This window comes from Erinaceus europaeus, chromosome 4, assembly GCF_950295315.1.
Source record: "Erinaceus europaeus chromosome 4, mEriEur2.1, whole genome shotgun sequence".
Taxonomy (NCBI): domain Eukaryota; kingdom Metazoa; phylum Chordata; class Mammalia; order Eulipotyphla; family Erinaceidae; genus Erinaceus; species Erinaceus europaeus.
The window spans coordinates 23,665,179-23,677,631 of NC_080165.1; the positions used below are offsets into that span (position 1 = coordinate 23,665,179).

The window sequence follows — 12,453 nt, forward strand, 5'->3', positions numbered from 1 at the left end:
TGGGGAGGCTTCACATGTGATGAAGCAGTGCTGCTGGTATCTTTCTGTCTCACCCTCTGTCTTCCATTTCTCTATTCAAAATAAGTAAGTAAATATATGTGTACATACATATAGATATGAAGAAACTCACAATAGAGTTAAGATGCATCGTCTTAAAAAGTATATCGATTAAGCCCTGCTCCCCTCCTGCAGATAGGATGCTTCATAACTGGCAAAGCAGGTCTTCAGGTGTCTGTCTCTCTCCCTCTCTTTTGTCCCCATCTCTCTCAATTTCTCTGTGTCCTATTGAATAAAAAGGAAAAAATGGCCATCAGGAGCAGTGGTTTCACAGTGCAAGCACCAAGCTCCAGGGATAAATCTGGAGACAAAAAAGGATAAATAATAAATAAATTTTAAAACTTGGGGCCAGGTGGTGGCGCACCTAGTTGAGCACACATTACAATGCACAAGGACCAAGGTTCAAGGCCCTGGTCTCCACCTGCAGGGGGAAAAGCTTCATGAGTGGTGCCTTCACATGTGCTCCCTGATGCACACACACACCGACTCTTCCAGGACGTTACCATGGCCTCTCCCCCTGAAGATCGATCGATCGATCGATCGATCGATCGATCTATCTATCTATCTATCTTCCCCATCCCTCTTAGTTTCTATCCAATAAATAAATTATATATAGCCATGCTTCAGCTCAGAATATGACCATTAGACTCAATGAATGCCAAGATGGTTGGTACTCTTCTGCTTGGCCATCTGGAATATATTCCTAGTTGAAAGTATTTTGGGGGCACCATGCATGAGGACCTGGGTTGTGAGGCCCCCGCCCCCCACCTACTACATTAGCAATGAAGCCAGTCTGCAGGTGTCTCTCTTTCTCTTCCCTCCCCTCTCAATTTCTAATTGTCCTATTGAATGAAAAAAAGGAGAAGCATTTCAAGATCAGCTAAGTGGAACAAATGTATTATATATGTGAAGCTTTGGGCTCAGTTTCCAGTAACTGCTCCCCCCCACACACACACACACATTAAAAAAAAAAAAGGCAAAGCAATATTTCAGAGGAGAATGTAGTGGAGGACTTTGTGTGTTAATTTGTAAAATGCACTGAGAGAAACTATTCTGAGTTAGGGTTACCTTAATTAATGATGTTGAACTTTCAGCTGTTTCCCAACCCAGAAGTAGACTTGATCGTGGAACTATGTTTGTACTTATTGAAATTAAATGTTACCCTGGAAATAGTTATTGGTAGTTACAGTATCCATGTTTTCAGAACCAGTATTCTATCTAGGAAAGTGTTTGGGTACATAAGTGTTTTATTTATAGGGTTTTTGATGATTTGATGAGACAACAGATGAAAGAATTGACATTTTCCTGGAAAATCCAGGTTCTGTAGCTGCTGGAACTTGGTAGTTGAGTGCCTACGTTTAGCCACAGCTCTAATACACATGAAACTAAGTACCAGTTGGCTATAGAAGCAAGCTGCTTGTTATGGTAAGTGGTAGTTCTGTTGGAAAAGTGAATCCCTGTTACAAATTCTTTATCCAATTTTTCCTTGTTTGTTTTTTACTATCATGTCTATTCTCAGAAACATATTCCTCTTTCTTCTGCCCAAGTCTTAAAATCAAGCCACCTTTTCTTATTACCATATCCACCCATCCCCCAGCTAGTTTTTTTTTTTTTTTTTTGCCTCCAGGGTTATTGCTAGGGCTTGATGCCACTACGAATCCACTGCTCCTAGAGGCCATTTTTCCTATTTTGTTGCCCTTGTTGTCATTTTATTATTGTGTCGTTGTTGTTGGATAGGACAGAGAGAAATCAAGAGAGATGGGGAGACAGGGGGGAAAGATAGACACCTGCAGACCTGCTTCACCGCCCATGAAGTGACCCCCCTGCAGGTGTAGAGCTGGGGGCTTGAACCGGGATCCTTATGCCAGTTCTTGCGCTTCATAAAATGTGCGCTTAACCCACTGCACTACCGCCCGACCCCTTCAGCTAGAGTTTTTATCGTGTGTCCTGTAGAACGGGATACAGCCTCAGCAGTTTCCATACTCTGCATGTCACCTTCCATCAAAACTTAAAGTAAAATAATCCTAAATAAGCTGAGAGCCTGCTTCATCCTCACTTTCCCCTAAGAGACTACCCAAACACTTAATTCCCATTCTTGTCTTAGTTTAACTGATTTTTCTGGGTCCTATTCCTTTCCCCCCTCCAAATAACACTTCCTTCATGTATTATCCCTTGTACTCTAAATCTAACCAGTCTTTTCCCAGCAGATTCTATAAGAAAATTAAAAGACAGGCTGGGGAGACAACGTAATGATTATGCAGAAGACTTTCCATTCCTGAGACTCTCAGGCCCCAAGTTCAGTGCCCAGCACCATTATAAGCCAGAGCTAAGCAGAGCTGTCTTTGGTCTCTTTCTTTCTGTAGTTCTCTTTCATGAAAAATAAATAATTAAACTTTTTAAAAAATTAAAAGTATTGGTACCAAGTCTACTTGTACAAGATATCGAAGTAAGATTTGCCTGTAATTTAGGAAGAAGTAGATTCATTATGTGTTCTTTTTTTATCTTCCATTTTTCTTTCTTTCTTTCTTTCTTTCTTTCTTTCTTTCTTTCTTTCTTTCTTTCTTTCTTTCTTTTTAACAGAGCACTGCTCAGCTCTGGCTTATGGTAGTGTGGGGGTTGAACCTGGGACTTTGGAACCTGAGGAATAAGAATCTCTTTGAATAACCATTATACTATCTACCACTCCATCTTTTTTTTAAAGTGAGAATTTGGGGGGAATACAGCTGACGGACAGCCTGGGTGGGAGAATACTGCAGTGTATTACCACAGGTCTGTCTTTTGCACTCATTGCAGAAGGCATAGTACAGTGAGTACACATTGATAGTTGGGATAAACTTGCATCCACTCTATTTTTCATATTTGCAATGGGCCCCTTACCCCCAAGTAATTATAAACTAATCTACATGCAATATCCCTCAGAGCTTCAAAAAAAAAAAAAAAAAACCTGAGTGTTCTAACATTGTGTGTTCAGTGATGGGAATGACTGCTTCTGGAGGGTCAGTGAATGTGAGGTACTGTAAAACACGTGAATTGGGGCAGGTAAGCACAAAATAAGACTAGAGAGAGAAGGAGAGGGTGGCTTGGGAGGTGGTACAGTGGTAAGGCTTTGGACTCTCAAGCATGAGGTTCCGAGTTCAATCCCCAGCAGCACATGTACCAGAGTGATGTCTGGTTCTTTCTCTGTCCTATCATTTCTCATGAATAAATAAATAAAATCTTAGAGAGAGAAAGAGAGGTACCACAGAATCTGGCTTAGGATCCACAGTTTGCTGTTATTGTTGTTGGACTGTGTGTGTGTGTGTGTGTGTGTGTGTGTGTGTGTGTGTGTGTGTGTGTAGAGAGAGGGAGAGAGGGAGAGAGGAGAGAGAAGAGACAGACAGATACCGCAGTGCCATCACTTCCTTTAATGTGGTAGGGGTCAGACTTGAACCTTGGTTGTGAGCATCACAAAGCAAATACATTATCCAAGTATTGACAGGCTATGTTGCCAGCCCTTAATGGTTTTATTACAAATGAGAGAGAAAGTTTCATGGGAGACAGGCCAAAGTGTCATTCTAGTAGTTAAACCAAGGATAGAGTCAAGAACCTCAGACATGTAAGTCTGATACTCTAGCAATTGAACTACTTTCCCCCAACCACTGGTGTCTAATTTTTACCAGTTATTGGGTTATTATTAAGATACTATAAATATATATAACAGTAATTTTAATTTTTTTTTTTTAAAATAAAACAACAACACCTGACTACTTCTCAGCTCTGGCTTATGGTGGTGTCTAGTATCGACCTTGGGACCTCAGAGCCTCAGACATGAAAATCTGTTTGTATAACTATGCTATTATCCTGTCCTGATTGACTTTTACTTTTTTTTTTTCTCTGAATGACTTTTAAATGTTTGAAAGGTTCAGAATAATTCATTCAAGCCTTGACATACAGCTTGCTCCTGATACTTCCGCTGTCATTTTCTGTGTCCTGCAGTTTCGAATAACTAATCTCTCAGGACTGACTGTATAGGCAAATAGCAGTGTGTGTGTGTGTGTGTGTGTGTGTGTGTGTGTGTGTCCCATTATAACAACCTTTTAATTTTATTTTTTTATAATTATTTATTTCCTTTTTATGGCTCTTTTTTATTGTTGTAGTTATTATTGTTGTTGTTAGATAGGACAGAGAGAAATGGAGAGAGGAGGGGAAGACAGAGGGGGAAAGAGAGACACCTGCAGACCTGCTTCACCGCCTGTGAAGCGACTCCCCTGCAGGTGGGGAGCCAGGGGCTCGAACTGGGATCCTTACGCTGGTCCTTGTGCTTTGCGCCATGTGCGCTTAACCCGCTACGCTACTGCCCGACTCCCCTAACAACCTCATAATTTATGATCCATTCTGTCTGATGCGGTGGGAAAGTGCCCTCAGGAGCTTTTTCATGCAATCTTGTACAAAATATGATACCAACCAGACTTCTTTGGTTGTGCCGTGAATGTTGTAAAGTTAGTCAAACTGGTTTGCAGCTCTATAGATGGTTATTACCACATCTTTTCTCTGTTTTAGGGAAGTGAACCAAGGCATGTAGCAGACCTAGTTAACTTAAACTCAGGATTCTAGCCCATTTATAGAAGAGCGGCTTCACAAAAGCATAACCTTTTCCATCTGCAAAACCTGCTGGGAAGGCAGGCTCTGCGCAGCATGTGCCAGCTCCTTGGTCCTTCTCCTAATAAAAAAGGACATTAGAACGCCCATTCTTCAGGCACGGATCAGAAAATGAGTCATGAAAGAGCTCCTAAGCCATGTTTTCACTTCACTATCAGATTATAGATCCTTTGACAGCCCCCGCCCCCCCTTTCAGGGGGAGGCCTAGTTTCCCAGAGCTGTTCTCTACAGTTAGACCCAGGAGTTGCTTCAGAGTTACTCCTAGCACCTACACTTTTCTCTCACAGTATTTGTGAGCAGCCAGTGGTGCAGACTGGTGCCCCTGATTTCTGATGATGTCTTCTAATAAAGGAGCCAGTTCATTGGGCAACATGCTGGCCCAGCATCATGTCAGCAGTCACAGCAGTCCTGCCACTGCAGCTGGCCCCTGGCATTATGGAGTGTCAGTGGTTTTCTGTAATTCTGGCAAGTACTGCTAAGTAGATTTTCTTGGAAAGGGTAATAGTCTCGTGGTGGGCGAGACAGGAAAGATGTGGATTCAGAAGATGTCTCTGTTGGATTGAGGAGAAAGGCCTACAGAGACAAGTTATGATGTCAGATTTTTTTAAAGTAAATAGGAAAACGTCTCATTGGAAAGTTTATATTATATAGTGTTGGTGAAAAATATAAGGTATCCTTAAGTTTTGTTTTTTGTTTTTTTCCTGAGAGAAACATGAAGACTGACAGCATTTCTAATATTTTTATAATGTGCCAAGCAAGAGTCCTTGAATCCAGTTGAAACATAAGCCAAGGGCAAGGAGATAGATCACCTGGAGAGAACACATATTACCACATGCAAGGACCTGATTTCGGGCCTTGGTTATTACCACGGTAGCATAAAACACAACATTGGGTGGGGGGCGCTCCGTGAATGGTGAATGCTGAAATGTCTTTCCTGTCTCTGCCTCTTTCTCCCTCTGTCTCTATCTGAAAATAAAGAGGGGAGAGTGGAAAGGGAAGGGGAGGATGGAGAATTGTACAGACATGAAGCCCTAGCACCAAAAAAGAAATGTCAACCTAGTTGATTTTGTGATTCTTCAGGTTGAAGGTTTTCTGTCAGGGTCTGCTATGGGCCAGGTCTGTGACAAAAGGTTGGAAGATAGATCTCTACCCTTCACGGGCTGGTGAGCACATGGGGGCAGTAAAAGGAGATTTTTAATATAATATGATAAATTCAGTGATTTAAAAACCAGTCAGTACAAAAGTACGAGGTCCTGAATTTCATCCTTGCCATCGCGTTTGCCAGAGTGATGGTGTGGTGCTCCCCCCCCCCCCCCCCGTTAATACATATTAAAGAAAAGGAAATGTGGGTGAGGACTGAGAGATAGCTCAGTGATTAGGACACATGCCTTGCCATGTGTGCAACCCAAGTTTGAGTACCATGGCACTGGGGAAAACTGGTATTATAGTTCTTTCACTCACTCTGTCTGCCTCTATATCTGAATAATAATAATGATGACATACGTAAAGATAGCCTGGTGGGAGTGAACTTGTTCACGCGCAGGACCTTGGCTCGGTAATGCTAATAATGAAGAGGGGTTGAGTGGGGAAGGGTTCTTGAGAGTCTTATTCTTTGCTATGGATTCAGTCTGGAGCCTATATATCCTCTTTGACCACAATCAGAAATCTGAAGTAGCCATTTAGATTTCCCAGTCTCCCTTTGATGAAAAATGAATAGCAGCTGCTTCTGTTTCCCCTTAATGGCACGTAATTCCATGACTCTCTTATCTTTGATTCATCACCACCAGTCCTCATATCCACCTTACCTTCAGGAATTTGGAAAGACTTAAGTCCCTCCTGAGTTACAGAAGAGTTATCTTATTAAAAGTGTTCTCGGGAGTCGGGCGGTAGCGCAGTGGGTTAAGTGCATGTGGCGCAAAGCACAAAGACCAGTGTAAGGATCCTGGTTGGAGCCCCCAGCTCCCCACCTGCAGGGGAGTCGCTTCACAGGCGGTGAAGCAGGTCTGCAGGTGTCTGTCTTTCTCTCCCCTCTCTGTCTTCCCCGCCTCTCTCCATTTCTCTCTGTCCTGTCTAACAACGATTACATCAATAACAACAACAATAATAACTACAACAATAAAAAAACAACAAGGGCAACAAAAGGGAAAATAAATATTTTTTAAAAAGTGTTCTCATATTACCTTTGTTTAACCTTTAGGGGGAAAAATGTGTTTTATTTCAAAGCTGTTTTCCAATCTCTCTTTCAGTGCCCGAAGTGACGAAACCAAGTTTAAGCCAACCAACGGCCGCCAGCCCCATTGGCAGCTCTCCATCGCCACCAGTCAATGGTGGCAACAATGCCAAAAGGGTGGCAGTGCCGAACGGACAACCGCCAAGCACCGCCCGCTACATGCCTCGGGAGGTGCCTCCGCGATTCCGTTGCCAGCAGGACCACAAAGTGTTACTAAAACGCGGGCAGCCCCCTCCACCGTCCTGCATGCTCCTTGGGGGTGGGGCAGGGCCTCCTCCCTCCACAGCACCTGGAGCAAACCCAAACAACGCACAAGTGACAGGAACGCTGCTGCAGAGTGAGAGTGGGACTGTACCAGGTGAGGAATGGGATGGCAAAGTGACGTCATGGCAGTTCATTGAGAGACAGAGAGAGAGAGAGAGAGAGCTCCCTCTGTGGTGCCTGGTTTGAAATCCACAAATATTATTTGCTGTACACGCAGTTGGGTCATCCCAAACTGGGAAGAGGGTTCTAGTGTGAAATGTGCATAGGTGTGTCTCTTCTGCAACAGGGTTTTTGTGTCCCAGTGTTATCTGTGCTGCTTTGGGCATGAGAAACTAACATAGCTATTATTTGCCATCCCTCTTTGTTCCGTTCTCATATAAGAGGATTATAAATTCCAGTTTTCATACTTCAAGCTGTCACCTTAATTTTGTGCTCAGGGTGTGATTACAAGTGAGGCTGGCATTCTGTATCTTGAATGTCTGTGTTTATACTTGCAGAGTGTTAGGAGTATAAGGAGAACAGTGTCTTAAATTGCAATGTAGATTCTTGCAGGCTGTACCAAATAGTCCTCTTCTTTCCTCCCCTTCTCCTTTCGTATCTGGGTTTTTATGCATGCATGATTTCACCTCTCTGGGAGCACTTTTGCATTCAGAGAAGGAGAGAGACATCATAGTGCTGGAGTATCCTCTGGTGCCATAGCACTTCATGTGGTGCTAGGGCTTGGCAAGCACCCTACCTGGTGAACTATCTCTCTGACCCCTGTTCTATACAGTTTTATTAGACTTTTGTTTTCACAGTGCCAGGGACTCATACATAGATAATTCTACTATTCCCTGGCCAACTTTTTTGTTCTTCAGATAAAAGGGCTGAGAGATGCACACACAGACAGGGAGAAACATCACAGTCTGTGGAGCTCAGTTTTTTAAAATTTTTGTTTATAAAAAGGAAACACTGACAAAAACCATAGGAGAAGAGGGGTACAACTCCACACAATTCCCACCAATAGAGCTCCGTATCCCCTCCCCTCCCCTGATAGCTTTCCTGTTCTTTATCCCTCTGGGAGTATGAACCCAGGGTCATTACGGGGTACAGAAGGTGGAAGGTCTGGCTTCTATAATTGCTTCCCCGCTGAACATGGGCGTTGGCAGGTCAATCCATACTCCCAGCCTGTCTCTCTCTTTCCCTAGTGGGGCGGGGTTCTGGAGAAGCGGGGCTCCAGAACACATTGGTGAGGTCGTCTGCCTAGGGAAGTCCAGTTGGCATCATGGTAGCATCTAGAAGCTGGTGACTGAAAAAAAGAGTTAGCATATAGAGCCAAACAAATTTTTGACTAATCATGAACCTAAAGTCTGGAAAAGTTCATATGAAGAGTTGGGGGTGGGGGGTCTCTGTTTTGTAGATAGATAGTAGTCCTATTATAGTTATATTCCAAAGGGCCCATGACTATACTAGTTGTTGTTTTTTGTTTTTTTTCCATGAGCCTGAAATCTGATATGCAGGTGGATCTAAGTTATTGTCTGGGGAGATGATGTCATGGCTGGAAAAAGGACCAGAAAGCTGGGTCAGGGAAGAGAGTAGCTCCCAAATATGGGAAAGGGCTATAAATATTGTTGACTGTAAACCCATCGATTTGATGTAATCAGCTTAGGAGCCTATGTGACCTCTGCATCCCTGTAGATCTGGGAGCTCAGTTGCTTTTACGGTGGTTTTCATGTGGCATCAGACTCAAATCTGGGGCCTTGCATATGATAAGGTGTAGGCTCTGCCAGGTGCTGTACCTCCCAGTTCTGTTAGGATTTTTATTCCTATTTTTGTCCACTAGATTATCACTGGGGTTTGTTGCCTACATGACTCCAATGTTCCCAGTGGCTGTTTTTCTCCTTCCACCATCCTGTCTTCCTTTCTTTTTTAAGAGGTGAGATATATAGAGGGAGAGAAAGGTAACTGTAGCACTGCTCCACAGTTCATGAAATGTCCCCCCTATAGGTGAGGGCTGGGAGCTTGAACCTAGACCCTTGTGCACGGTAACATGTGAGCCACCACCTGGCTCCTAGACTATGTAGTCAGTATTTCTATAGAAGGTCCTATATTTTGAACTTTTTAGAAAAAAATGTATGGAGCTGGGGAGATAGCATAGTGGCTATGCAAAAAGACTCCTTTCTGAGGCTCCTCAGTCCCAGGTTTGATCCCCAGCACAACCAGAAGCCACAGCTGAACAGCGCTCTAGTCTCTCTCTCTCTCTCTCTCTGTCTCTCTGTCTCTCTCTGTATGTTTCCCTCTGTATCTCTCTTGTTGAAATAAAATTAAAAAGATTTTTAAAAAACTATACATGCAAGGGATCTTAATAATTATATTACAAGTTTTTGAGAACTTCTGGCAGATGAAAACCAAGTCATTTAAAAAGATAGTCTTTTTGGAGGTCGGGCGGTGGCACAGTGGGTTAAGCGCATGTGGCGCAAAGGGTTAAGCGCATGTGGTGCAAAACGCAAGGACCAGTGTAAGGATCCCCGTTCGAGCCTTCGGCTCCCCACCTGCAGGGGAGTATCTTCACAGGCGGTAAAGCAGGTCTGCAGGTGTCTATCTTTCTCTCCCCTCTCTCTCTGTCTTCCCCTCCTCTCTCCATTTCTCTCTGTCCTATCCAACAACGAACAACATCAACAATGGCAATAATAATAACCACAACGAGGCTACAACAACAAGGGCAACAAAAGGGGGAAAAAGTGGCCTCTAGGAGCGGTGGATTCATGGTGCAGGCACCAAGCTCAGCAATAACCCTGGAGGAAAAAAATAAAGATAAGTCTTTTCTCAGCTTACTAACACATTTCACCTATCTCTTAAAATGTTTTCTGAGCCTTTATAAAAATTCAGAGCTTGAACACCATGAATCATAGACAGAGATAGTGAATTAGTGATAAAGGATAGTGTCCTTTATTCTAGTTCTACATTTGAGCATAGAACTGCCTGAATAATTGTCCTAATGCAGAGTAAAAATGGAAAGAAGTATGGTGGTGAGACAGGTTTCATGCAGAGATAAGCCCTGTCCACGAGGCTTCTCTGTGTAGCTGTCAGCCCAGGCCCAACGTAGGCAGTAGAGAAGGGAGGTCATCGCCAGGCACTGCTCCAGCCAAGTCTTACCAGGCAGGCCTGAATGTAGACGTATATTCAGTGAGTCAAAACTGCCTGTTTACATTCTTGTGTGTGTGTGTGTTTTTCTTTTACTTGACTTAAATTTTTATTTTTTTAATATGATGCCAGGAAATGAACCCAAACCCAGGGCTTTGCTCTTATGCAGTAACCACCTCACTGCCTGCAGGCCCAGTTTTTTATTTTTTAAGAGAGGTAGAGACCAAAGTACTGTTCCACCATTCTTGGAATTCTTTGTGCTGCCATTTGGTGCCAAGGATCAAGCCAGGGCATGAGGCACAAAAAGGATTTTGCTCTGTCTCTACTGCTAAACTGCCTCCTGGACCCTGTTTACATTTTTAAAAGCAGAGAAGCCCCTGAGAGTCTGTGCTTCTTTAATTGTATGGCCCTTATCTCCCCCCCCCCCCACCCCCTTACTTCATAGTATCCTAAAGCTCTTTGGTTGAAGGAACTAAAATAAGTCTAGAAGATAATATTGGATTCTGTTGTCATTTCCCAACCACTACCACCAACCATGGTAAATTCCACCAAATTATGTGATGAGCTGGAATAGTGTATCAGATTAAACTTCGTAGGGGGTGCAGACTGATTCATGCTCATCTCCTGTCATGTAGCTGGGTGGGTATTGTGAATCAGCTTGGTTACTGAGCAGTAGTGTGCTGGCCACTACATGGAATCCAGACATCAGCAAGATATAACAGAGTTTCTACCCAAGGGGTGTTAATATGGGGGGGGGGTGGTGAACACATCACAATGGGAAACCAAATTTCAGGTGATAAGCTCAAAAAAAGTATCAAGGAAGAAATGTCTGAAGCAGCTCACTTGAATAGTGTCTTATTTTGCCATGTGTGCAATCTAAGTTCAAGCTCACCTCCCACTGCATTGAGGGAAGCTTTGATGTTGTGGTATCTCTCTCTCTCTTTCTCTCTCTCTCTCTCTCTGCCTCTGCCTTCTCTGCCTCTAGATTTTTTTTTTTAATTTATATATTAGAGACAGAAATTGAAAGGGCAGGGAGAGACAGAGAGATACCTACAGCACTGCCTCACCACTTGTGAAGCTTCCCCCACTGCAGGTGAGAACCTGGGGCTTGAACCCAAGTTCTTGTGTGTGGTAATGTGCACTCAACCAGGTGCACCACCTCTTGACCCCTCAAAAAATCTTTTCAGGGGTGTCAGGCAGTAGTGCAGCGGGTTAAGTGCACATGGTGTAAAGTGCAAGGACTGGCATAAGGATCCCAGTTCGAGCCCCCGGCTCCCCACCTGTTGCGGGGGGAGGGTCGATTCATGAGTGGTCAAGCAGGTCTGCAGGTGTCTATCTTTCTCTCCCCCTCTCTGTCTTCCCCTCCTTTCTCCATTTCTCTCTGTCCTATCCAACACCGACATCAATGACAACAACAATTTTAAAAAATGGGGGGGGGGGGATAACTCCCAGGAGCAGTGGATTCATGGTGCAGGCACTAAGCCCCAGCAATAACCCTGGAGGCAAAAAAATCTTTTTAAAGAGGATGGGGGGAGGGGGAGCAATCAGAACTGTGATGGTTGGTGTGTATGCAACCGTCCCTCTGTAATCCTATGATCTTGTAAATCATTACTAAATCACTAATAACAATAGAAGTATAAAAGTAATAAAGAAGTGGCCAGGTAGTGGTACATCTGCTTGAGCACACACATTATATAGTGCACAAAGACCTGGGTTCGAGGCCCTGGTCTCTTCCTACAGTGGGAAGCTTCACAAACAGTGAAACAGTACTACAGGTGTCTCTTCTTCCTCTTCATCCTTCCCATTCATCTTACAAAATAAATCAATAGGGGGCCAGGCAGTGGTGCAATGGGTTAAGCACACATGACGTGAAGTGTAAGGACCAGCATAAGGATCCTGGTTGAAGCCCCCTGCTCCCCACCTGCAGGGGGGAGTCGCTTTTCAGCCACTGAAGCAGGTCTGCAGGTGTCTTATCTTTCTCCTCCTTTCTGTCTTCCCCTCCTCTCTCGACTTCTCTTTGTACTATACAACAACAGCAATGGCAACAATAACATTAACAACAAGGGCAACAAAAATGGATAAAAATGGCCTCCAGTAGCGTGGATTCATAATGCAGGCACCCAGCCCCAGCAATAGCCCTG

General features: G+C 43.8%; 1 protein-coding gene across 10 annotated transcripts in view; it reads left to right on the top strand.

The window, feature by feature from the left end:
• Positions 1–12,453, top strand: part of TNRC6B (trinucleotide repeat containing adaptor 6B) — a 289,108-nt gene that overhangs the window by 209,565 nt on the left and 67,090 nt on the right. For 9 of the 10 annotated variants that reach the window (XM_060189010.1, XM_060189011.1, XM_060189007.1 and 6 more), the window contains one exon: positions 6,942–7,283. In XM_060189010.1, the coding sequence (XP_060044993.1) occupies positions 6,942–7,283 (342 nt within the window). Of the gene's footprint in view, positions 1–6,918; positions 7,284–12,453 lie in introns of all 10 variants that reach the window. The other variant, XM_060189015.1, reaches the window with a different exon arrangement.